Source organism: Chaetura pelagica, unplaced genomic scaffold (assembly GCF_000747805.2).
Source record: "Chaetura pelagica isolate M959 unplaced genomic scaffold, ChaPel_1.0 scaffold123, whole genome shotgun sequence".
NCBI lineage: Eukaryota > Metazoa > Chordata > Aves > Apodiformes > Apodidae > Chaetura > Chaetura pelagica.
The window spans coordinates 398785-426319 of record NW_009953295.1 but is presented as its reverse complement, the minus strand read 5'-3'; the positions used below and the strand labels follow the sequence as shown (position 1 = coordinate 426319).

At 39.7% G+C, this 27535-nt stretch overlaps 1 protein-coding gene across 1 annotated transcript in view; it reads right to left on the bottom strand.

Moving 5' to 3' along the window:
• The window catches only part of SLC9A4 (solute carrier family 9, subfamily A (NHE4, cation proton antiporter 4), member 4), a 31576-nt gene extending 4896 nt beyond the window's left edge, over nt 1–26680 (bottom strand). Inside the window, exons 1-8 of the mRNA XM_009997946.1 lie at nt 26428–26680; nt 22945–23408; nt 17448–17707; nt 14728–14945; nt 10010–10212; nt 8809–8895; nt 7267–7337; nt 376–472 (exon numbers count right to left, since the gene is read on the bottom strand). Of these exons, the coding sequence (XP_009996248.1) occupies nt 376–472; nt 7267–7337; nt 8809–8895; nt 10010–10212; nt 14728–14945; nt 17448–17707; nt 22945–23408; nt 26428–26680 (1653 nt within the window). The remainder of the gene's footprint in view (nt 1–375; nt 473–7266; nt 7338–8808; nt 8896–10009; nt 10213–14727; nt 14946–17447; nt 17708–22944; nt 23409–26427) is intronic.
• Between the last annotated feature and the right edge of the window lie 855 nt (nt 26681–27535).

The following is a 27535-nucleotide window of genomic DNA, read 5'->3' as shown; positions in this document are numbered from 1 at the left end:
ACCGCCTGGGCTGTGGTGACCCCGGGGTGGGAACCTGCTCCTCAGCCTCCCCCAGAGAGGGTGACAGCCTCGGGAAGGCTATTTCTGAGCCAGAGGAACCTGTGTGCAGTGCGGGAAGCCTGACCTCTACAGCTCAGTCACAGATTTTCCTGGCTTGTCGTGCTGCCGCCTGGGTGAAAAGCCGACGGAAAAAAAACCTGCTGTCCTTTTTTTCCACCTGGGAGCGAACGCCGACCTAGGGCTTCTTCTCCTCTTTCCCCTTTTCCCAGCAGTGTGACCCCAGGGCCAGCGCTGGGGCTCCCAGCTGTGCTTCGGGAAGGGCAAACACGAGCGCTCAGCCTGCCAACAGTGCGTGAGGGCAGGTCGCTTACACACCCTTTGTCGCACTTGGTACAGGTTGTGGGCCAGGACATCTCTCATGGACTCCACCTCTGCGGGGGTGAGCCTGTGTGCACGCCGATTTCTACCGCTCCTGTAAATAAATAAAAGTTTCAATATGGTATTAGTGAGCTGTTTAAATACCATTTCCATGAAGTGATGCATGATTTATTTTTAGTACTAGAACAGGTGGGGATGAAGAGTCTGTCATCGAGCAGAGACACCACTAAAACATCCAAAGATTAATAAAAAATGTCAGATTTTGCTATTTCCTGTTTCTTATCAAGATACTGGGTAAACAGAATGTGCCCTAAATTCCCATATAGGTGGCAGCAGAAACTCTCCTTTCTCAGAGCTTCATAATGAAGTCCGTACTTAAGGATTAGACTGGGCAACAACCAGCTGCATGTTCAGGAAAGTACTGCAAGTTTCCTTCCCTGTCTGAGAAGCATGATCTAGCAATCTGGGCCTTGCAGTCCTGCTGCTTTTAACTCCTTTGAGAAAGCAAAGTGCAGCAAAATAAAGCACCTGCCAGTTAAGGAGTCCAAAAGACCTGCCCTGTGGTGAGAAGAACACACAGGGTTTCTGTGCTACTGAGCCTGTTTCTCCATTTAAAATTAAAGAGCTACCTAAAAGATAGTCATCTTAGGATTTTTAACAAACTGACAAGAAGCCCACAATCACTTGTAAGCTGCCTGGCTTTCTCACTAGCAAAACAATGGAGGAGGGCTGCTGTGAAACCTTAACTGCTTTTGCCAAATAGGTCAATCTATGTGAGAGTTAGTGTTCAGCTGAATTCCTGAGAAAAGAAAAGGAAATAGATAGTGATCATCCAGGATGAATCAGTCTGAGTTCAGTTTGTTTTTTCTGTTCTGGTTTTTTTTTCTTTTCTCCATTTTGCTGTGTTGTCTCTTAAAAACAAAAACAAAAACAAAAAACCCAATAATAATAATTGCAAATCTTTGTTCTCAGCTAAGTGATGTCCTTAAAGTGTTGTCGGTTGCTCCTAAAGTGACTTAAATTGAATCAATTAAATTTCCGGTGTTTCGGTGGAGCTGAGGTAGCAAGAAAGCAAACAGAATTAAGATAGCCTGTATTGTTCTAGAGCACAAATAAAAGGAGTGTATTCTTTTAATGGGATTAGATATTAACCTACCCAGCTGATAACAGTGCACAGGTATGGAAATAAGGAACAGATTGCTATTGCATTTTGCAATAGACAATACATTTAAAACAAAACAAAACAACAACAACAAAAAAACCTTTCAAAAAAACCAGCTTGCTATGTTACCAAACCCATAAAAACACCGTTATTGAAAGTATTTCTTGGCTGCTATTGAAACTTCCAGCATGTTGCAACAAAGCACAGCACAAGAGATACATTTCTGAAGAAAACACTGAAATGGTAATATGCCCTGAAAACTGTCTCTGTGTAATGAGTACCATGACAGTATCTCTTTTTTTTCATTAGACATGGAGATAGTTGATACATGGAGGAAATAAAATGCCTTCTGCAAACCCTGAAAAATTATTTTTTATTTATTATATCTAAAATGTTGAACCTTGTGAACTCTCCACTGATCTGCACTAGTCCTGAGAAGGAAGTAACAAACATCAGGCACAGCTCTTGCACAACTGCACCACTAGAAGTGACAAAAAAGCACTTGATTCTGATCTGTAATGTTACATTCTAAGATTTACTCTAATACAGTCTAAGATTTACTATTACCAAAATCAGTATTGCAGTAATATCAAACCACTACTCTTTAATGGGCATATTTCCTCCAAAAAGCAGCCCTATAAAAACAGTTTTGATATCTGCTTGGCAGTGCTTTTGCCATTTCTATCCTTGTTTCTAAGGCTTATATTCTCTAAAACGTCATAACAAAATGCTCTAGTTTCATCCAAATATGGATTCTTTTTTACACAGTCCATGGGCAAGTTTCTCAAATCTGCCCTGGAAATACTGCATATTGGACATCCATTCCACCTGTAGGAATCACACCAGCGTGGATGGGATTTATCCAAATAATGCTAATTCAGAGCAGTGGAAATCTGCTCTGATTGTTATAAAGTATTTCCCCCGTGTGCCTAAAGACTGCAGAACTGACCAAAATCCTAGTGAGTTTCCTCACTACTCTGACACTGCAACTATTGCTTCACATGCCGTGAGTTAGAATTTAATTTCAAATCTCTCCTTGCTCATGGCCAGTTTTTGTATCCTCACAGAGACTTTAGGTAAAAGATATCTCAATTGTAACAACCAAACAATTTACAAATATGTTTAAAATATTTTAGTCTTAAGCAGGTTCACTTAATTGCTTAGAAGAATGCTGCATTGGCTCAGACAGAAGATTCAGCACTCCCTATCCTGTCTCCTTCAGTGCTCAACAGTGGACTAATGAAAAAGTGCATTTTCCTAGAAACAGCATTCAAGAATCAGAATTTTTCTGAGTTACAGGCTGCGTTTTGGTTTTGATGTTGACACTTTATTTTTAAAAAGGCTTTTTTCAGGAGAACCTATGCATCAGAGTTGTATGCACAGAAAAATTCTATTACTGCCAGAGTAGAGCTGGCAAAAATTAGTCCATCATAGCAGCTGTTCATCATAGAATACTTTTCCATCTAAATTCTTGTCTCAGGAGAGAATTTCTGAACTTCTCTGATGGGATTTATATTCTTTTTTCCTCAAGAAAAGCAGAGGAATGTGATTTGATTGCCATAGATTGTCTACTAACCTTGCACGTTTTCTTTTGGCTTGGTACAGTTAAGGGAATACAGCAGACAGAAAGGAGCCTGACAGACATGGAATCTTTTTTAATATCATCCATTCAGCAAATAGTAATTTAGAAAGAAAAGGGCTAGGTCTTACACTGCATGCTGACATCAGTTTCAAAAAATCAGATTAATCTGGACATGATTAAGACAAAGATTCAAGAGAGATTTGAACTTAACATCCAGTTGGTATTTGGAATTTCTGGTGTGGGTTGAGATGATCATTCAAAAAAGAAAATTTGCTGGGCCCCGTCAGAGGCTGCTGCAAAATGGGGATGGGTTGAAGGATGCAGTAGCAGAGAGCAGGCAGTAGCAGCAACAGGAAAGAATTTGTGGTGCCATCAGCAGTACCGGCACCCTAGACAGTGTGTTGCAAGGTAAGAATGAATACATGCACAGCAGATGAATTATGCAGGACTGAAGATATATGCAAACTCTCTCCTAGAGCATCATTCCCTCAGTGATGGCTCTTGAGATCCCACCAGTTTTCTCCCCTGGTCCGTCTGGTATCAAGTTGCATTACAGTTTCATAGAACTACAGAGAGGTTCGGATTGGAAAAGACCTTTAAAGATCATCCAGTACAAGACCCCTGCAATAAGCAGGGACATCTTCAACTAGATCAGGTTGCTCAAAGTTCCATCCAACATGACCTTTAATTTTTACAGGGATCAGGCTTCTACCTCTCTGAGCAACCTGTTCTACTGTCTCACCACCCGCACAGGAAAACGTTTCTTCCTTATATCTAATCTGAGTCTGCAATTTTTTAGTTTAAAACAATTTCCCCTTGTCCTATTGCTACAGGGCCTATTAAAAAGTCAGTCCCCATCCTTTGTATAAAACCCCTTGTAAGTATTCAAAGGCCACAGTAAGGTCTTCCTGGACCCTTCTCTTCTCCTAAACAACCCCAGCTCTTTCAGTCTGTCTTCACAGAAGAGGTGCTCCAGCCCTCTGATCAGTTTTGTGGCCCTCCTCTGAACTTGCTCCTCCAGCTCCATGTTTTTTCCCGTGCTGAGGACTCCAGAGCTGGACACAATACAAGAGAAGTAGAATCTCCTCCTTTAACCTGCTGGCCATGCCTCTTTTGATGCAGGCCAGGATATGGTTGGCTTTCTGTGCTGTAAGTGCACATTCCCGGCTCATGTCCAGCAATTCATACACCAGTACCCCCAAGTCCCCTGCAGGGCTGCTTTTAATGTTTAATTGGATTAGTTTGGTACAGCAGTGCAAAGACAGTGCATCAAGGCAGTTTGAGGGACTCAAACTCAAATAGCAAAAATTGCAAATCCTACAAGGAAATCTGCTCTCACCAAAAATTTCTGACTGGAATAATGGAGTTGGGACCTGTGCTCTAAGCTCTCTTTCAGGTTTGTCAGGACCTTGCAGTGATAATCAAAACGCACCAGCCAGCTCAGAGAAGAGCAGAGCCCCCTCAAACCACTTCTGTGATTTAAAGCAGTTGGAGTGGCTTCTGCACTTGTCTCACAATTCCTCTTTGAAATTGGCCATCACTGAAGAGAAACAGAGAAATTATCCCTGGTTTTCATTTTCATTCTGTGGGCAAAGAGTCAAAGTGCAAATATGATAAGCACCAAATTGCCAACACAAACAACTTCTCGTAACTGTCTTTTTTTTCCTTGCATTTCTATTGAAGTCATGAAATCTCTTGGATATTTTCTCATTTTTTGCCCCTCTCCTTCATGTCTGTACCCTGCAAAGGGTCAGGAGCTCAGTACTCACTGTAAAGAAGCTGTGGATGGTTTTGAAATTTTCATGCCACTTTCAGCCATCTCAATGGCCAGTTTTATCTCCATCTTTTTGTACAGTGACACAAGGCTGGATTTGGGCTGGTGTTCCCGAATTAAGATTTTCTTCACATACTTATTGTCAAACTTCTTAAATCTGCCAAAGAGATTAAAATAAAATTAAAAAAAAAGAAATAGGTTTTTATTTCTGTGGCACAAGCTGATCTTCATACAAATGCACACACATATAATTCCATGGGGGAAACTGAACCCACACTGGAGGCACCTGTGAACTCCTGAAGGCCTAGTGAGTGGAGAGACCTTTAGAGGGACATTTGGCATAGTCTACTGCTCCACAGAGATTGCAAAGCTCACCAGACAAAAGAAAGAAACAAGCTGCAATCAGAGCAAAAATGCAGGCTGGGTGTGTGTTTGCGTATAACACCACCACATTTATCAGAAGAGAATATGACCAGTCTCCGTGCTTTTGTACAAATGTTGTATTCTAGCAGGCACAACAGCAGCAGCTGCTCTTACAGTAATCCTGGCCTATTCAGCCAGCCACCAATGAGGCTCTAAATGGCCCAGCAGTTACAGTAGTTTGGGCCCATTATGTTGCTGATAATTTTGAACCCTGACAATTAGAGCAGAGAAAATACATTTCTTTGTATTCTGAATCACAGAGAATTTGAATGGATCACAAAACACTATGTGCTGCAGATTGTAAAATATGGTTAATGTGTGGCGTAATTTGAATGTGAATGTGGGTGTGTACTTTGGACAGGTATGTGCTTTCAGACAGATGTTTAGCAGAACACCAGCAGTTCCTTTTGAAGAACTGTTTTCAGCAGCAAGGTAATGTGCTTCACAATGCCAGGAAAAGCAGTACAGAGTTTGTACATTTTTTCTTACCAAAGACTATTAATAGCAGAGATAGTTACACATATGTTTCCACTGAGATTAGAGCTCTTTATGTTTTCCTATGCGATTGAAAGCCTCCTGGAGTGTCATCATGTAGATAATTAATTCTGATATACAAATGCTAACTGTCTTTAAATTTGCATAGAAAAGTCTACGGATTACCTTTTAAAACAATCACCTTAAATTAAATGTCTTCACATACAGGTGTTGGGTTTTTTTTTAACCTGCCCTTGAACTGAAACACTTCATTTCATAGCTGTTGGATAGTTGTGAGATAAGGGGATAATGTTTTCTCACAGATAAGTGTAAATGCAGGTATTTCAATGGAATTACTACTCCAACCAGATTTTGTTTTTTAGCTTGTTGACTGCACAGACACTGGTGGATGTGAGGATATAGCTTCTGGGTCCAGGTATGTGCCCTATCACATTTCATCATTACTCCTGACTGGGACAAGAACTGGTGGCAAACCAGCTGCCTTCTACCCATTCTGAATTAGTAACTTCCACAGGGAGAAACCCAGTCATGGAAGGAGTTGCCACATGTCCTGACAGCCCCTCTGACTGGATTACTGCAGTCCAATGGTGAAAGATGAGACAGAGGCTGCCAGCACAGAAGTCTAGGCATAGTTAGGATAACTAGGGATAACTTTTAGCCCACAGCATCATAATAAGACCTTAGTGGGAAAGGAAGATTACTCTCTCCCCATACTTCCCTTCACATGCTGCCATGGTGGCCAACATGATCACAGGAGTCACTTAGGGAAAAGGGAAAGGGAACAGCAGCTCAGAATGGCATATCCATGTCTTCTAGGCAGTGCCTGGAAGAACCATAAAGCTTCATAAATCTGCCTCATCCTGCTTATGGAAGACACAATGTATGTCTTGTGTTTCCAAGTGAAAACTATCTTTAAAGTATCTGCTTGTGCTATTGGATATTTAAATTCAACTATTGCTTTCGGAACTATTATTTTAAATAATACTGAATGCACAGACCTTTAAAAACAGGTCACTAATTATTATTGAATCTGTACTCACCAATAAGGGGTCATATTTGTCGTAGACACTTCCTGCAGAAGTCACCTCATGTAGCTTCTGTTCTAAATCCAGACCTAGAGGAGCACTGCCATGGATCTAAGATTTATGCCATAACTGTGTGCACAGGCAAATGTCTGCAGCACTGAGTTCTCATGCTATGTTTTTCTTTCAGAAGGCTTATTTTCTGTTTGTTTGTGCAGAAGCAATTAAGCAGGCAATATCCAAGCACTGCACTCCCAGGAGATAACAGTTACTCAGCTGACTTTTGAAAAAGAGACATTGCACACATCCCCAATATTTTCATGCTATTTTAGCTCTATGGGACACAACATTTCTTATTCTATTTACCTATTGTATTTTACATAATAGATAAATTATTTTATTATAACAGGCTGCAATAAGAGATGCTTACTTATCTCTCAGTTGATAATGACTCCAATGTCCACATATGTCTTCAATACCAGCCTTCAAGTGGTCCATCAACTGGAGAAGCAAATATGGAAAAAATTTGAGTGGCCATTATGAGAAAGTAATGTCACCACAAATAAACAATTGTTGACAGGATTTTGAGATTTTGTAATTGGAGGGTGTGAGTTAATTCTGCAAGCATCTACCAAAGATCTTACTGTGGCAGCTCCTATTCTTGGCTGAAGTGACAATATTTTGATGGAGGCAACAAGTCTGTCAGTCTGCTATCATCTCACCATCACCCAGCAATATTTGGGTTGAAGTAAAGGACTGTGTCCACTGGAAGATGATACTGAGCATCCAAATTGCCTAGTCCTCTTCGTCTACTGAGACAAAAACTTAAATTCTTGGTTCTGTTCACCAAATTTCCCTCCTTGAGAGAAACACAAAACCAGGTACCCCACACCTTAATCTTTGCCTTGACAAGCAAATCCTCTGAGGATTTTGCAAATTTTCATGAAACTGGTAATTGGTAGTATCACTGCTGACTTCCAGAATTTTCAGTCTTCTTTCATGTGTTTCTACCCTTTTGGAAACAGACAGAATAATGGCCAATTCTTACATATGTATATGTGGTACTTTTAAGTGATGGAACTGTTCAAGGACAGGTTGGATGGGGCTTTGAGTAACATGGTCTAGCGGGAGATGACCCTGCCCATGGGAGGGAGATTGATACTAAATGATCTTTAAGGTCCCTTCCAATACAAACTGTTCTATGATTCTATGTAAATTCCTTTAAGGTTAAGTTTAGAGGTTAAATAGTAAGAATTAAATGCACTTTAAATTCAAATCAGCTCAGATTCTTTAATTTTCCTAATGTCTCTGCATGTGCTTAATTTTAAGGCACAGTGATTCTGTTAACTTCAAATACATTCCCTACTGAGAAAATGAAAGCATGTACATATATTTTGTATAGTGCTGTTAAGTTAGTTCAAACAGCTTTCTGTTATTTTATATGATAGTAATTTGAGAGCTAAAGCAAATGTTTAAGCAGGGAGAAGATAATTATTCAGAATAATGTCAAACTAAATTTCCAGACCAATGGTTTGACTCATTTCAATTCAACAAAACATGATATAAATAAGTTCAATTAAACTTAAAATAAAGACTTCTAAGGTGTCAGTGTGACTAGAACTACCCAAAAGATGGCAGCAATGGTATCTGATAAATCTAGCAGGGAAGGATGATGAGTTCATTTTATAAATGATACCTTTATGTTTCTGTCCTCCCATGGCCACCAGTATCAAGAGACAAGGGCCCTGATACACCAGGACACTCATGGTACGATATTATAATACAGTAGTCACTGAATATAAATGAGATACCCTATTTCAGAAAATTGTGCGTTGAGTTTCCTCAAAATGTTGTTAAAAGCATTCCAAATGCACCAAATGCTAGTGCTGCCAAATACCTCCCCTTATCCAGCTCTTTTGGAATAGCTTTTCTCTTCTCTTTAGGATACCAGCTACTGAACCAAAAAACTTACTCGCACATGGATTTCCTCGTTGATAGACTCCTTTTTGTTCGTCTTTTTAACATCTAAATATCTGACCAATGGTCCAATTGTGATCCCCTGCATTTGGAACATTGCGTTGAAAGGTCAAAAACAACAGTAAACAGAAGGATTTAATTCTATTTAATCAATTAGGAAAGCTGTGTCTTATTCACAAGAATGATTTATTACTTGTATGAAGAGCTACAGAAGAGATTATATTTATTGACATGTTTTAACTATGTAATGTGACTGAGTCATTGCCAACAGTCTTCAAAACTGCATTCACTTGAAAGAAAACATCTTTGTGAGGTTCTTGCAATCTGGAAAACTCTTACCTCAACATTTTCTGAATTAAATATTTTGGTTTGGTTTTTTTTTCACTGAGAAACAATTTTCAGCTTGTCAGTTCAAATGAGGACACAGCTGTTCCTAATTCTTTACTGCAGTGCCACAAGATAGCATTAAAGAGGAAAAATTGAAAATAAATATTTTTTCTTAAACATTTCAGTGGAATCTAAGTGCTTAACCACAAGTGCATAGTGCCCCATAGGTACTCTGGAGTGTCTGAGATAATTGATACAGGAAAATACAGAACATGGGTTGCTAGACCTCCAGAAGATACAGTTCTTCCAGGTACAGCAGTGTAAGACAAGTAGAGTAACCCAAATATGTGAGGTAGACACCTATTCTAACAAACATGAAATATTCTCTTTGGTTTTATTTAATATTCTTTTACAAAGGATTTCAAAATGTTCTCATTTAGTCTCCAAGATGAATAAGAATAAAAGTAAAAAAACCTCAAAATCTGCCATAGAAGCATATTCTTTTCTGTTCAGTTTGAGATACATCACTTGTAGAGAATACACCACTAGTAGATTATGTTCTGAAGTGTAAAGTTAAAATGCTTCACTATTTTGAAACATTAGGAAGCGCATGTGGAAAGAACACAAGACACAAAGTGCCCTTTTCTCTGAATATTTTAGGAGACACAAGCACTTAATACAGCCTTTCTGAAAAAGGTATTTAATAATACCTAAAAAGCCCTGGAAGGGTAATTACACAGTGCAGAGCTAAATCCAGCCAGAGAATACTATCATTTGTCCTTATTAAGAGCAAATTCAATGCCATCTTCACTATGAAGCTTTCAGTCATCTCTATTGCATGAAAACAATCAATTAAGAAATATACTTACTTGGATGAAGACAGTGAAATATATAACTACAAGAGTAGCTGTAATGAACAATTTTTTTCTCGGGAAGAGATTCCCTGGAAGTAAGAATGCAAGAGAGAAGCTGCTGGCTCCTCGAAGGCCACTGTAGGAAATAATAAGTTGATCTTTGACGGTGAAGGGATATGTTCGGAACTTGTTAGTGATGTAGAAGAGAGCAAATACACCTAGGAAAAAAACAAACATACAACAAAACAAAAAACCTAAACAAAATAGAAAACACCACAAGTATTAGTAGTCAAGGAGAAAAGGAAAATATTTCAAGCAAAACAACACCTTGGCTCAGGCTGCTGTTGACAGACCTTTCTTTTCCATTTTAGATTATGGTAGCTTGTTTTTGACCAACTGATGAATCTGCTTTTTGTAAAATAATCTCCTAGAAAAGACCATAATTCCTAACTGCTTCAGGATTTAAATTCACTTATGTAGTTTAGAAGTGACATTAGGGGAAAAGATTTCTGTATTTATGTTGCACAGTTCTTCTCCAAAGTGATCTGGAAACAAGACAAACCACTGGATGACTGTTTTCCTGTGACTTCCCTTGCAATATTTCCTGCTTTCTGCACAGTATCTGCCCAAAGTGTTTGAACAGTGCTCTCCTGACAAGTCCTGTGCACAGATTCACTGAAAGTCAAAGAATAATAGCATTTTATTTTTTAATTATCTGGTTTATTGTGTCTCAGATTTGCTGTTTCTTTCTCAAATTCTATTTTGCTTTTAATACAAGTTAAAATTAATGAGATAGCCTGTGGCTGTGTAGGGACTGCAGCTTTTATTTCTAAAGTACATTTAACAATGTGCTTCATCTTCCATAAGAAACATGTATCCTATGCTTTCTGTGGAAACTGTTGAATCACTAAAAGCTGACAAATGCTGATAATTACTGGTGTTATTCTACCCAGCTGCCACTGATAAACTCAGTGGATTATTGTAGTTAAGGACAGCAGCCGTATTGTGTTATGTAGGTTGCTGGATACAACTCTATAGAAGATCTTTTTTAGCTGCTTATGTCTATGCCAGACATAAGCTACTCAGTCTGAAACTGTATACGTGAGGTATCACCCCCAGGCCAATTCTCTTTACTTTATTCAAGCTTGATATAAAATGATGCAATCATTTTAGCAAACAAATTTAGTGGAAAACAATTTGGCCTCCGTCTGGAAAGCTCTAGCACTCCCCTTGGTGTTTGAGAGCAGGATGGACATGTAGCAGCAAAATAGCTTTTGCATCAGGAGAGTACTTTTTCTGTCTTGATTGGAAGGATATTCTGATACAGACTCCAAAAATAAGCCTTTAACAACTTAGAGGCCATGGTTGCTCCAGGATTAGCAAGAAAATATTTAATTAATTTTTGCTCTCAACCCATGAGAATCGTATCACTGCTGTTGTTGAGTACTTGTGCCACCCTATATAATAGAGCAGTTCAGACGCACGTACTTGAACCTTCACGGGTTTCCCTTTACTTCTTTTTCCTCAGGCAAAATGTCTTCCTCCAGGGCTCCCAGGCTTAAAAGTCAAAGGTCTTGAAATGTGTATGGGCTTTGAGGGTCAAGCCAACATCTTCTTTCTGCTCTGGTATTCTTTTTGACTGTGGCATAAACCACCTGAGAGATTTAAGAAATAGCACCTCAATCTCAGATGTCTGATGGCAACACTTAGCTGGTCTCAAATGTTAAGAGTATTGTAGCTGGAAAGGACCTTTAGAGGTCATCTAGTCTAACTTCCTACTCAAAACAGAGCTTATTAGCTCAGGTTGTTCAAAGCTCCAGTCAAGTTCTGAATGCCCTTAAGAGTGGGGAGCTGTGTCACTGGTACCATATTGGATCACCCTCAGGTTAAGAAATTAGTTCCTAGTCTCTAATGAGAATTTCCTATTTTCTACCTTGTGTCTGTTGCCTCTTGTCCTATTGCTGTGCACGTCTGAGAGGTGTCTGGCTCTCTCTTCTGTCTCTCCTCTGATTGGGTACTTGTAAAAAGTGATAAAGCCTCTTGTGTGTCATATCTTTCTCAGTCTGCATAGACTCAACACTCTCTGATTCCTGTACATCCAGTGCTCCAGCCTCTAACCAGGTTGGTAGCCTCTATTGCACTTGATCCAGAATTTCCATGTCCTTCCTATACTATGGACTCCAGAACTGAAGAGAGCACTCTGGAGACAGCACACACTTCCACGAGTCCTGAAGAGAGGGGAAGAAACTGCTCGACCTTCTGGCTGAGCACTTGCCAATGTAGCCCAGGACATGGTTGGCCTTTTTGTCACAAAGACATAATTCTGGATTGTGTTCAACCTGTTGTCTACCAGGACAGGTCCTTTTCTGCAGAGCTGCTTACTAGATTCCAAGTCTATACTGGCACATGGAGTTATTCCAACCCACATTTAAGTCCTTGCATGTGACCTTCTTGAACTTAAAGAGTTTTCTGTCAGCCTATTTCTCCAGCCTGAGCACGTGCCTTTGAATGGAAGCCATCCAGAATATTGACTTCTCCCGCAGTTTGGCTTCAGCTACAAACTTGTTCAGTGTGCACTACATTTCATCCTCCAGGTCACTAATGAAGACATTGAAACAGTATTGGTCCCTTAACTAAGCCCTTAGGGATGGATGCCATTAGCCACAAGCGAGACCAGAATTTTGATCCCAGTGGTCCAGCCTATCCCCTTCCCATATTATCAGCCACTTCAACTGGCCCAAGTCTGCCCTTTGAAATCCAGGGTTGCCATTCTGCTGTTTGTCAACTTGCTCACTCCTCTCAGGATCTCAGCATCTGCAGTCTCATGGTCTCTGCAGTTAACGCTAACCTCAAACTTCACGTTTTCAGCTATTTCTTCTTTCTTTTTGAATGGCAGAGAAGACAAAGCTATTCTCCAGTTGATTCATCAACTTGCATTTTTCTCTGAACTCCTTTTTGCCTTCCTCTTCATGGCACAGCTAGCCCTGATGAATCACTCAACAAGACTTCTTCCTCCTCAATACCGTACCAGATGATGCAGGATCGATGCCCAGAGCTCAAGCCTGGGCCCTGTATGTAAAAGGAATATAAACCAGGGATGAAGACTGAAGGAGGTGGTGACAGGTGCCTGATGTAGATGCTCCAGAGGGGCCTCCTGTGATTATAAACGAAGCAGGAGGAACTAAGCTACTAACTTACTTAACCAAAGTACATGCCTACATTTCAGTGCTCAGAACATCTCCAAGTCCACTTGATGAAACATTTGGATTTATCATAAAATCACAAATTACTCTGAAAAATCCTACTGATTTTAAAAAACAAAGATATTAAGATGGCCAATTCAGTCAGAAATAAGGTTGTTAGTATAAATGTATTTTTAGCCCTCTCATGTGTGCTACTTCTAAAACATATTTTATTACAAAAGTATTGTTCACTCATATTTTTAACTGAATTTAAGTTATAAATTACAGTGGCTGATTAGGGTGTGTTCCATAATTCATCATCTCTGCAGGAGTAAATGCATTTGCTTTCTGTTGCAGCAGTTGTAACTCAATCTGGTGCAGAATAGAATATTCAGGTTCAAAAAAAGGATCACATGGGCAACAGGTCCAAAACAGACCACTGTGTAGCATAGGCAAGAAGTGTACCCTTTTGTTTCCATAACACAAAGACTGCTGGATGCTGATGAAGTAGGAGATGAACAGAGCTCAGAAATTGGTAAGGCCTGCAAGCCTTCCCTAAATAGCACCTCCTGCAGGCTCTGTTGACATCACTGGATGGTTGGTCTGAACCAGTAGGTCATTCCTTCTTCTGTCAGCTTGAGTGTTTGGCTGGATGGTATTAGAAGATGATGGAGATGATGTCATTGTGTTGCTTCTTTGCTTCCACAGTTCCAGTCAATTGGCTAACAGGCACAAGAGCACCTTGTACAAGAAGTCTACAGAACTGCTGCCACCACCAGACCACCACCAGCCTTCTTATTGCTTCTCCTTTTTCAACATTACTGTCAACCCATCCTGACATTAGGAGAAAATGAGAAATACATAATCTATGAACTGCTTTGCCCATGATGGAGGTATCTCAGTCTCACAAATTTGGGACTAGGAGACTTTTGCAGGAATTGGGAGATACTGTGTGCACGGAAGTTGAGTAATTTCAAACAGGCACTCTTTTCTAGCAGTTTAAAACTTCAGAATTTACTTCTGAGGAGCAGCAGCACAGTGTGGCTGGCCTCAATGTGCTAAAAGGAAGGAAGGAAGAGTCCCTGTTTTGTTATCCATTAGTGCTAATTTTCATCTTCCCTGTTTTTTAATGCCTCTGGCTCTTCTGGCCCAAGACCTGCAGTGTTATAGCACCAGAAGTGAGGTGATGTACATTTTCTGATTAGTAAGTTAATTACAGTGTGTGATGAAACCATTATGAAGCCCACTTACCGAACAGCATATATTTAAGTAAGATATAAACATCTATATAGGCACAATATTTTAATTTTGTTTACAATATTCTATTCTCACCTAACCATGAAGTCTGTGCTTGGAAACTGGCATTCAGATTTTTGGGGGGATTTCTTTTTTCATGTGCAAATTTGTGAAACTAACTTGTCAGTGACATAAGTCTAATAAATTCTTTAGTAAACCGGTTATGCCAGTCTGTACAGATGCTTCTAACATACCTTTTCACCAAAGTGTTTCTCTCAGAGGTACAGAGAATGTTGCCTGCAAAGCCTGACTTACTCAGTGTCCGCCATATGAGGCAGAAGAGCAGAGTGAAGCAAATGAAGGCCCAGTTCCATTCATGGTTTTTCCCCACTGTAGACACTCCCATGAACACGAAAATCAGGGTCTCACTGACGCTGCTCAGCATCTTCATGAAATATTTTATTGTGGTATAGGAATTCTGGGAAACATTCTCCTCAACGTATTTTTTCATTGTTACTGCACATGCTGTCATCCTGTACCAGGCAGAACATCAGAGATCAGCCACAACCTGTCTTTCTTTTAATCTAAAAACAACCTCAGCTTTCATTACCTGAACTCTCCATCAGCCTCTGACTTCCCTAATACCAAGAAGCATTTTATTTCTTTAATAACATTAGCTATTTCATTAGCTAGAAGAGCATCTTCATTCACCTTTACAAAGCCATTTTGCATACAGGAAAAAGGATGTAAACCAGTCAGTATTCCTGATGAGGAAGTGAGAGTATCATATTCCAGTTCAAGGTCCATTTTATTCTGAATGCCTAACACACAGCCACCAACACCAAATATTTGAACCTCAAACACAGAGCAAGTCGATTTTGTACAAGCACATGGGCAGATTGGTTAGAGGGACATAACCTGATCTTAGTGATCTTCTTTGAGGTGGTCATGGAGGAGCATGGTGGCAACCCAGTGCCAGAGCCAAAGCTCCCAGTGGCTCCCTGCCAGCTGGCTGACAGATTGGCAGGGCCAGGGTGAGCTTCAGGGACTGTCTGCCCATTGCTGTACAGCAGAGGGAAACTGGATTATCCTACAGAGGTCTCCTTCCCCTCTTTTAGTTAGCCAGGGTGTGGGGAATGTGCCTAAGGAAGAAAAAAGGATGTTTTCCGTCTCCTTACTATTAATGAAGACTTAATAAAGCAGGCTTCAGAGGCATCACCAGCCACCCAGCACAGATGCTGACCAGTCACATGTAGCAGTAGTCTTCGAGCTACCCCCTTACAGAGGGGGTTTCCTCTCTCCAACTTCATTTTCAACAGTTGTAGATGAATAGAATGCTACACTAGTAACACGTTCCAACATCTATCTAGCTTCTATTACTATTATTTTAACCTTTGGGGGCATCTTGTAATGATGTTTTTGCAAATTTGTGAATTCAGATAATGCTTAATGTTCATTAAATAACCCTTCATCTAGTTTCTGCTCGTTTAATTTCTGCTGAAGAAATCTCAAGGGCATTCCAGTGGAGCTGAGACATTTAGCAAGTCCAAGGACACTTAGACAAAGCCATTAGGCATTAATGTTTAATACTGTTGACTTTCAGAGACACACGCATAATAGATTTTCATGATTCAAGTGAAAAATGAATGAATTCCTCAATAATTCAGAAGGGTGACAATAAGTTCCTACCCTTAAAACAAGCAATAATTTCCTTAATGAAGCAATAAGAATAATAAATCGCAATTATATTATCATTCTTTTATTACTAATCATTTCAACACTCTAATGAAAATAATGCTAAATGAAATTTTGGACAGTGCAGTTAGGGAAGAGTTGATATGGTATTAGTGCACACTACACAGTAGGTCTCTATGCTCAACTAAACCATGCTCAACTAAAATTGCTAGTCACCTTAATCAGATCAAATATCTTGGATATGTAAAACAGTGCAAGACTTGTCTCCTTTTTCTGATTGCTCAGAAATATATATATGTGTGTATATATATATATATGTGCTGTCTAAGTACTTATTTAATATGGTATAATATTCAAATATTGCTTCCCAGGGCAGTCCTGCAAAGGTTGCTTTTACAAAGCTAATTCTGCTTTAAAGCTAAACAAATCAGGGTTTAGCAAGTGGAGATGGGTAAATAATACACTTGTCTGGATATCAACAACCACACATTTATATTTGCTAGGTTTAAATCAATTTGTCCTCAATAAAGGGAACTCATTTCTGCAGCACCAGGGTCCACAAGACCTTGCTGCCTGACAACATGGGTTGTTTTTTGTGTGGTATATTTAAAATTTAACTACCAGCAGCTTTATCACAAAGTCTCACTTTCACCCCTATTCCTTCCTTTCTCTTCTGACTCTTTTTCTGCTGCTGTCCTTTCTCCTTCCCACAATACTCCACAATACTTCCCACAATTTGCTGTCTTTGACAGACGTGCCAGCTTCCTCTCTGCAGCAGGCATGCACACCATCACAGTGCTTTCAGAAAACAAGGACAAGCTGTATTGATCACATCCAGGTATTATCTTCTACATTTATACACATGGGTATATGTTGTATATAAGTATGTAATAATGGACATTCTTATCCTATTTTTTCTGCTTTTCATCTCTCGCAATCTCATGAGGATCTTGCTTATAAATAATAGATAAATACAGTTTATAAATACAGACACATGGTCTACTATCAAATAATTCTCTCATCCTGCTGATATTACCAGAGGCAGTAACCAGATGGTGGCAGCACTTGTCATTTTACCCACTGCAATCTTTTTTTTCCAGTGGGTAATATCTAAAAAAATTTCAGAGCAGGTATCCACTCCTCAGTATCTATGCCTACACTAGCTTTGGGTATTCTTTTCCTAGTTACTACCACATTTTACAGACCCTTTAGAAGCCATGACAGATCTCCAGGTCAGAGACCGAAAATACCCGTATTGTACCAGCCTTGAATGAATCACCCCATTGAAACAACGTTTCTTTCCTTAAAAGAGCTTCCCAAAAGCTGTAAGGGATACTCACGCCAAAATCCCCGAAATGTAAAGGGTTTCAGCAGACAAATATGACAGGTAGCTAAACATGAAGACCAGCAGGGGTTCAATAGCAGAAATGTTGTGGGTGAAACGAGTCATGAGAGCTGAAACAAATCCAAAGGCGACGCCAAACACCACTCCACCCAGTCCCACCACAAAGAAGCGAGCAAAGCCAGCAAAAACGTCAATGGATTCAATTTCTTCGTACTTGTGCATCTGGGTGAAGGCAATGAAGATGTTATATAAAACCTGCATGTGAAAATAAGAAGACAGAAGTCATGCATCTTTCTGAGCATAGCAAGTTTACTCATTTAATGGGGGGGGTATGTGTGGATGTGTGTATGCCTTGCTTTAGACAGCTCAGCAAAGTAACAGTTGAAATTTCAGCTGGTTCTTAACAAATCCCAGAATTAAGGGTCTGTCCAGTATCCTGAAAAATAGAAGAAAAAAAAAAAAGAGGGGAATGTGATTATGCAATAAGAGTAAAACTCTGGGGGGTGAAATTCAATTTAAGTAACAAAAGCTACTCTTTTTTTGGTTGGTTTTCTGGAGGTAAACTAAATTATTGTTCTTATTGCAGCAGATGTTAAAAGCCCAGCTAAGTACATTACCAACCCCAGGCTCTCCCTTCCACGTTCTCTTGCTGACTCAGGATGGGGCAGGGGAGCAACTAAGAATCACACTTTTGATTTAAATCCCACTTAGGTTGTCTGCACAATCAGTAGACTCTGGAATGTTGAACGCTTTTCAGTAGTACTTGATGTATACGAATCATTAAACATCACTGGGAAAGGGAAAGGAAGGAGGGGAGGGAAATGGTATCCTCAGTTTCATGCTGTCTCTAGATAGATAAATACAGCCTCTCTATCCTCATATGTTTTGGGTTTCATGCCATTTAACCTTCTTTTCATTTAACCTCAAAGTGCAAACAAAAAACTGTGACATTCAAATGACCTAAAGACGCTTCACACATATAGTTTGACTATAAAGCCTGAAATGACAAAAAAAAACCCAAAAAAACCCCAACAATGTCAGAGTAGAAGATTGAATTTGCTACATTATATAATTTGGACTGTAAATATTATTTTATGTAGTTTAGAGCAGGTAAGTTTACCATACTCCTATTATCAAGAGTTTCTTTTCTGTAGAAATTCATGGTAAAAAATCAATATATTCCACTTTTGATCAATCTTTTAGAAACTAATATAAAGTTTCCACAGTCATGAGTGGTGTAGTAATAAAAAGGACTTAGTGGTTAGTGACAGCTGGTTAACATTAAGTCCTATCAGATCTGCTTACAGGAAGTGTGTAGCACATGAAAGTCACCTTTCAGTTTTCAAGAGATTTTGGAGAACATCTAAAAACACCAGGTCTCTGAAGCTGTTGCACCAAAGCATTAGTTCAAAAACACAAAATGGACCAAAGTAAATTGTCTTATATGGTTTTCTTTGGTCTTTCTTCTTCATATAGTACATTCCAGAAGGCTATTAAGAAGATTAAAGCAGATACTTGCAGGTAGAAGAGTCAATCTCATTAGGATAATAATTATTCCCCAGGTACTTTATAATCTTAAATTGCTGCTGGAAACATATAACCTTGAGCTGTCACACAGCCTATTCTCCAGGAGACTCATTGCTAGTATTTCTGGGGGACAAAGCAAAACAAAATGTTTCAAGTGAGAAAATACCCAGAGATGCTTTTTAGCTCATTACTAGGTATGAAATTAAGCTCGTCAGTACATATAAGGAAAAGAGGGTTCATGCCTCCATAGTAAGTAAACCTTACTGTACTCACCAGATAGCTTTTAATTATAAAATCTGTTTTCTCTCTGTCTCCTATCTTGCAGACTTCAACCTCTTCCCAAGGTTTGTGATTCTTCATAAATGATACCAAGGAATGAATCTATACTGAGTTAGGAACAATGCAGATTATCCTCAGCAAGTGACTGAATAGGTTATTCTCTTTTTCTGGTTCCCAAAGTGTCTTTAAGATATAACTGAACTGGAATTAAAATGGAAATTATGGAAATGTGCTATAATTTCCTTTTTTTAATCACAGGTTTTGTGAGAGTATACCGTTCTGTACAACATCCTACACTGTGTCATAAGCAAGGATCCATGTAGCTGCTGCTTGGCAAAGTCACATTGCACTGTTTATGCCAGTAAATGGACTAGTGTTCTGCTTTATGTGCCTGAATCAGTTTAGGATGTCTTTGTTCAATTAAAAAGAAAAGATGGATTGATATTTGCCCTCATTTAATAACTCTGAGTATGTCACGCTTTGGGTTTTTTGGAGGGGATGTTACCATGTAGTGGTGAACGACTGGGTGGCTGTCAGAGCCAGGGAGAGGAAGAAAGAGAGTGACACTTGCCCACAGGGGACCTCCCCGGGGACAGGTGCCTGCTCTAGCTGCTTATGTGATACAAACCTTGCATATACCATCCACATCAGAAGCACTGGAAAAAAGATTTTTGAGTGATTGCCTTAACCACCAACATGGGCAGCCTTGTTGTTCTTTCTTTCCACCCTGGTAACTCTTTCTGACCACGTACATTTGATTTTATTCTAAACACAGTGGGTCAACTTCAACAGCAGAAGCAGAGGATCTCTCCATCCTCCTTCCTCGCTCCCATCCATCCCACTGGTCAAAGTCTTCCTCAGCAACATCAGAGACATAAATTTAAATTCCTTCAAATAAATAAATTAATTTTGCTTGGGTCTCCATCATGCCATAGATTTCTTTAACTGCTCTACTACTGCATGCAAAGAGAGGGAACCATTATAGAAAACAGTCACTGGTTCATTTTGAGTACAGCATGATATATGTGTTCTCAGTGTTTCTAAAAATCAAGCCTCAGAGATGAAGTAGTCAGGGGAAGCATTCTGTTTCCAGATGTTCACAGATGCTCAGATCCTGTCAAGACAGAAATGGTGTGTATACACAAGAGCTGAGCTTCTGATACCTGAAACACTTTGCAGCAAAATCAGGGTCCTCCCCCTGTGTTCAGACTTGAACAAAATCTGCACAAGATTTACAAACACCACTGTTTCAAACAGGGCTGTGAAGCTCCACTTACATATGACAAATGCTAGGACCAGTCCTGTAACTTTCTGTGCTTTTCTGATTCTAACAGTCTGCTCAGAAACAACTGGGAGAAGCAATTAACAGGGCCTGAGCAGGACCCCTTTACTGAGGAGAATGGGAAAAGGTACAAATGGGTAAAAAGGGTAAATCATCCACTTTTGCCCCAGTCTCTTGATGCAAAGGCATAGCTCCTAAATTACCCTTCTAATTCCACAGTCTGTTATTTTGCAAATATTTTATACCACAATATTGAACTAAATACAGGAGAGGGAGCTATTGTTGCCTCAATTATAACGTACAAGTTCAGCAGAATTCATACCAGTTTTTCCTGCTGGGGAAAAAAATGTTCAAGCTGATAAGCAGACTGGAGAGAACTAGGGGATATTTGTATTTCAACAATAGAAAAATATGTATGCTTAATATATCTTAGTGATATTATCTTTTTACACGCATAGAGTTAACTCCAAGGAAACTGTTAAGAGAGAAGTGAGGAGGAAATGGTAAGATAAGACACCTGAGGTAAACAATTTTAAAGACCTTTAAAAAGCAAGTAGGGTATCATAGAAGAGAAATCCACCCATTGGGCTCAATCCAGGTGGCAAGTAGTTCCGTCTTCTCAAATATGAAGCCACATACACATCTGAATGCTCAGAAAATGGGTGAGAGGTGGGTGATGCAGAGATGCATCAACAGGAGCTGACAAATGGATTGTAACACAGCTGCTGTGAGAGGAGCCCCAAAGACGAGGGCATGTGCTGCAAAGGAAACTGACAGTGCTGCAGCTGATACTGCCCATGTACAGCCCTCACATCTCTTTTGCTAACACACCTAGTGCTGCTGAGGAATGTGTAAATACAACTGTTTTTAAAGGATTTCTGTCAATATACATTTATGCTGCAAGAGGATCTTGACTGAAAGCTCATGTAAATACTGTCACATAATATTGGACTCACATCATAAATACAGGTGAGAAAAGGCAAAGTAGAGAGCCAGTCAAAAAAAAAGACAAAACTTCCAGAGTGAGGCATAGGTATTACTTTTTGAGGTCTGCACTTGAAGGAACCAAAAGGACAAGTGGAAATTATAGATGCACTGGGGATTTTTTTGTTACAGCTATAACAAATAAGTAGTTTGCATGTAAAATTAAGTAATACTTGTCCCTTAGTTCTACATCTCTGATTCACCAAGAGGAAGGATTTATGATCCATGGGCTGTGCTGCAAGAAATTACTTAATTCCTTTTCCTTCTCACTTTACTCATAAAATGTGCTTCTCCCATGAAGCCTTTCAGCAATGAACTCTGTTCAGATTTTACACATCCAAGTTGTGCTGTACCCACGTACAATGGTATCAGAATAGTTTTTATGTATTTTAGATTCCTGTGATCTAAATTCTGTAAAGATCTTATCTCTCAAAGCTCCTTAACCTGCAGTTAACTTTCAGCACATGAGCAGTCATGTTGGTTTCTGAGCAATTAATTTCCTGCTTACAATGTCTTCCTTGAAAGTTGTATGTATTCTAACAGTCTTTGTCAACTGTAAACTAGAACTCCAGGTTGCTCCAAGTTTTAGTTGAACTAATGAGAAAAGGAGAAAAGTATTAGGAGATCTTTAAGAACACTCTTTTCCTATTAAAAACAAAACAAAACAAAACCACAAAAAAACCCCAACACAAACAAAAAAAAACAACACCAAAACAAAACAACAAAAACAAACAAACAAACAAAAACCCACCAAAACCACAAAATATCTCTTATTACAGAAGCATTGTTTCTGGATACTTGAGGTAAGACAGCCAAAAAAGCTGAACTTTTGTCAGATGTCATTTTTGTACTGATAGAAGCAGAGTTATGCAAAGTTATTAGTAGCTTTTGGAATTCCTGTCTAAGGCCTCTGACAAAGTTTCTAGATGAGACTGGAGGAAGGAGTGCAACCTCTAGAGGCTGTCCAAATCTGGCAGGTTTTTTTCTTTTTTTTCAGGGGGCTCTCTAAAGCATGTGACAAGGCAGGGTCTCCTGTATTACTACCCCTGCTGCCTTCAGTCTCTATGAGCACAATTTTCTATTTATTTTTTTTTCATGTCAAGAGCATTCCTATGTCTTACACTGATCCTAAATCAGCTGTAGCTTATCCATTCGCTTCAGTGAATGCAAGAGCAAGATGTAATGGCTATGTGTATGTGTGTGTATGCTTCCCTCTTCCAGAAGCTCTAAAACAATGTAGTTTTGAAAGATTTAATGTAAGATGTGATTTTTAGGTGCATTAAAATTACTTACATGTAATGGAGTATCCATAAAATAAATCATGTGTCTAGGATCTCCGTAGAGATGCTCTTGCCCTGTGCCCAGTAACCCAACAAGCCACAAGAGCCCAAGGAGAGGAAGACAAGAAGTGGAAACTCACCACAGTTATGCCATCATTTAGCAATGACTCTCCAAAGATCATCATGTAAAGTTGCTCATTAACAGAAGCTTCTTCAAAAACGACCAGAGCTGCCACAGGATCCACAGCTGAAACCATGCTGCCAAAGAGCAGGTTCTGCAGCAGGTTCAAGTCAGTCAGGCCAAAGGCTTCAATCTGGCAGACTCCATAGAGGGAGAGGCCAATCCCGAATGAGTTTAGCAGAGATCCCAGCACAGACCACCACAGGATGGACCCAAAGTTTTCAAAAAATGGGCGAGTTGGCATGAAATAACCCTCCTCCAGGACAATAGGTGGAAGGAGATACAAGAAATAAATGCTTGTAGTCATCACTGGTGGAGATTTGTAATCAGAAGCAAAGATGATTGCTCCTACTAGGGCTCCAATGGCAATCAGGACGCAGCTTTCAGGCATGAGTCTTGGTAATCGGTGATAGAGATGGAAAGCTTGAATAAAACATTGCAGTATTAATCTAATTGAAATTAACTGATGTCAGACAGAAGTTTTGCCTGCCCTTGAATAATTTGTCTTCAGACAGCCAGGTTTTGTTTTTAGGATTATGAAAATAAATATACAAGCAGTACTATTCCATTCAAAAAGAAATATTCCCAGACTTGTATCACTACAGCAGGGAAAGTATTTGGCCATGAGCCTCTTCTCTTCCTGCTCCCCAGCTCCCAATTTCTGAGCAAGTGTGGCTCAGTCTAAGTTCCACTTCTAGGAATGCACAAAATCTTTTTGAAAAGGCATTCCGCAATTTGTAAAGAACACATTCCTCAAGAATCCTTGCTGTCCAAATGCTGCTGCCAAACCTCTTAGGCACAGTGGTGTCCCTCTGCCTCAAAGAGATCGCTTATTCCTGGCTGTGGGTTTTAGGAAGCTCCCCACAATGCTGAGGAATGTCCCTGGCTGCAGAACTCCTGCTAGACTTGGGCTGACCAGGAACCTGGAGAAGCCCAGGGGTTAGGGGAGCAGCTCAAATGCCACAGTCTGTTCAGCTCCCTTCACTTCCAGCACTCCCCTGAAGCATTGCGCAGACTTCAGGTCATCCACAGGCTGAGGGACTGAGTACTCACAAACACCAAAATGTCCAAAGCATCTCAGGTACCAGCATGAACCAAGCCACAGTACGATAAGGCTTTGTACAAGCTGATTAACTGTGCTTTTCTGGGAAAACTACTGTTCCTACCTGAGGCAAACAGCACCCTGCAAGGAACATTATGAGTTAGTTTACTAAAACAAAACCAGTCATTCCAGCAGAACTGAAGAACTACCAGCAGCCATCAAATATCTGAGAAAATAATGCATCCTGAGGGTTGTTTTTTTCTCTTCTCACTAGAATGAAGCTTGTGTCCATACAGTTGAATTGTCTTCCCTGCCCCAGCATGAAGCTGTCAAGTCAAATTGCCTGTGGGAACAGACCCTGGCCCACAGTCTGCCTGGGCACTGCCTGGAAAGATGCTTGTCAACACAGGCCAGAGCTGAGGAGTAGCGTACCAGCACTGACATGATACAGACGGTCACACACAGCCTCCTTACAGGGAAGTAAGTTAGTTTACAAGATAGATGTAGCCAAGCTTCTTATACAGAGAAAGGGCTACAGTCACATATAAATGTTGCGAGTGTGAATCTCCTCCTACCCAGACTTTGGTACTACTGCTGTATTCACTTAACTCTTCCCATTTGACACAACTACTGATACCAAAACCAAAATCCTGTCTCACAGTGGTTCATCTAGTTGCTATACCAGGACCTGTGCAATAATATTGTGAATGAGAGTTGCCTCAACTATAAATGTTCAGAATTTACAAGAATGAGACAGACAAAGAATCCAATAAATCCAATGGTTGTGACTCCTGAAGCTGGTCAACCTTCATCCCATAACTCTAGCAGCTAATGACAGAAACATGACCACATTTCTGTGACTCTTGAGTTATCAGTGTTCAAAAATAAAGGAAAAAATATTTTTATGAAATTTTAAATAACTTATTTAGGAGACTATCTGTTTTTACCAAATGTATATTAAGATCATAACTATACCGATCTCTTTTTTAAATTCAAGATATCATGTTCAAGTCTTCTTTCAGCTTTATGGAATAAGGGGATTGTTTTGCCATCTAGAAATGTTTCCCACACTGTTACCTTGAAAACCAGAGTAAGATAATAACTGGATAAAGCACTGAAAATTGTTGACAGTTTGGAAATCTTCCCTCGGTAACTGGATTATTCAGGCTAACACTTTTCATAAAAAATAATGTTATTGGAAAACCCCCAGCTAAGAAAATGGTCTGCTTCGGAGACATGACAAAGTTTTTTTTAAGTATCTGTTTCTTGCTGAAAACAAGAATATTGAGTAGATGTGCCATATGGCAAGTCCTGTGCTTTTATGGGTGATGAATAAAGAAATGGATCAATATGCTCACTGCTGTCTTACTCTGTTGATGCCACAACAAAAAATTGGATTTGTGAATTTTTTTAGTATTATTTTAACAGTGAAGACATTTGTTCTTAGGGATTCAATTGAGATCATCAGCTATTTGAAACTGGAAAATCATAGTCAATGGTTACGATTTTTATCAATTGTGTGACTATTATATGAAAAATATTTATGTTCAAGCCACCTCCATAGACTCACTAATCCCTTCTACCAGCCCGTTTCATAGTAATGTTTCAAAATCCCATGTAAAGATCAAAAGAACAGGGACAACGCATGTGGGCAGCACTTCACATTATTACTATCTTTTTTATTTGATATCACTGCATTCATTACAAAAGGCCAAAATAATTTGAGCCCAGCCATGCAAATGCATAAGAAACATGGTGAGCCATTTTTGCTATTTTAATTGCAGTCCCTACTTCTCTATGAGTTGTCTTACTTCATTCAGATACCTACATGGAACTCTAAGAGAAGCTAGATGCTTTGGTATGTATTCAAAAGGTATTCACCCAACATTTCTGATGACCTATACTTTCTTAGACTCTCAGTCCCTATTACTTTAAACAGCAAACACATAAAACAAAGGCTCATAGGGAAATGTTTCCTATTATTTGCACAATTAAATAATTCTTCCCATTTTTCTCCCCCCAGTTCAATACTCTTGAAGTCTCAGTCTAGTGTAACTGATTTCTACAGTTGTGGCAAGTTATAAATTCATGTATCTTGTGATTTTTAAAGACCAGAAAAAGGAATGAACAACACTACGTAGGGGAGCTCCATTGCTACTTACTGGTATGGACAACCCAAGAGTTATGATGCTTAGAGGTTATATATTTGGTTAAGTAAGCTGGAAGCATTAAGAGGTGGATTTTTTTCATTGTCATGGTAAGGAGTAAATATGTTCTTCTGAGGACAGAAGCTGTAAAAACAATCCCAGCTGCAAAAGTGCATGGAAGATACTTGGTAACATGGCAAATTTTTAACTTCTAACTGAGGCAGAAGGACCCAAGATCCCATTTTCTACTTACCTATTTTTGCAAAAGAGGCAAGGAGTATCCAAAGAGTAACTTCATAGGGAATTTTCACAGAGTCATAGTCCACTGTGAAAACATGTAGCCTTGTATCTTGAGAAGAAGCATCAGCATCTCCATGATCAGGGTCAGGGAAACTCTTGCCCGGGTTCAGCTCCTCCACATAAGCAGCAGCAGAACAGGAGACCAGACTTGAGAGTAACAGCAACCGCTTCAAAATCTTTGCATGTGCAAGAGCCACAGAGCCCATGTCTGGAGCTCTGGTTGTTTTATTACAGATACAGCATACAGTGGGTGCGTGAAGGTATGCAACCCTCGCTCCTGTCAGCTTGTGCTGCTTGTAGCCACAGCCACTTCTTGCTCAGGGCTGCTTCATTTGCCTATTAGAGGTCATTTTAAAAGCCCTAATGTGCCTGTCCTCTTCCTTGTGTTACAGACAAACCCAGAGATGTATGAAGATACCGGTTCTGCAGGTTTCTCCAATCCAGATAAACCTTCGCCACAGCATCACCCTGCTAAGGAATAAAAAGCCCTTTCAAACTACATTATTTAACCAGACACTCTGATTTCTTTCCCATTATCAAAAAATACAATTAAATTTAAAAAACAGGGCTGCAATGCACACCTTTCAGGCAGCAAGTGCAGCACAGGTAAATAGCATCAGGTGGGAAAGACGATGGCACCCGGGGCAGGCAGGGGAACCTGCTCCATACCTTCCTCTCCTGCCCTCACCCCCCGTCTGCCTGCCCAGCACACTGGCACCTCAGGTACCACACTTGGCACTGCTCACTTTTCCTGTCTCGCCTGGTAACAAAACTACTTGGTGTGTAAATAAATAGACTCTGCAGGGTTTACAGTAGGGACACCTGGTGGAGGACCACGCCAATTACCTTCTCGTTTAGAAATATGTTCTCTTAAATTCATTTATGTAACTTAGTATATTATTACAATAGAAAGAGGAAGGTCTGAGTCACATGACATGCCTGGAACTGAATCTTGAGTTGTCCTGCATTTAACATTCATTTTACTCATGCTAGCAAGGTGTTTACAACCACATTATCCTTCTCCAATATGACATTCATCCTTACGGAAGGTTGGTTTTTTT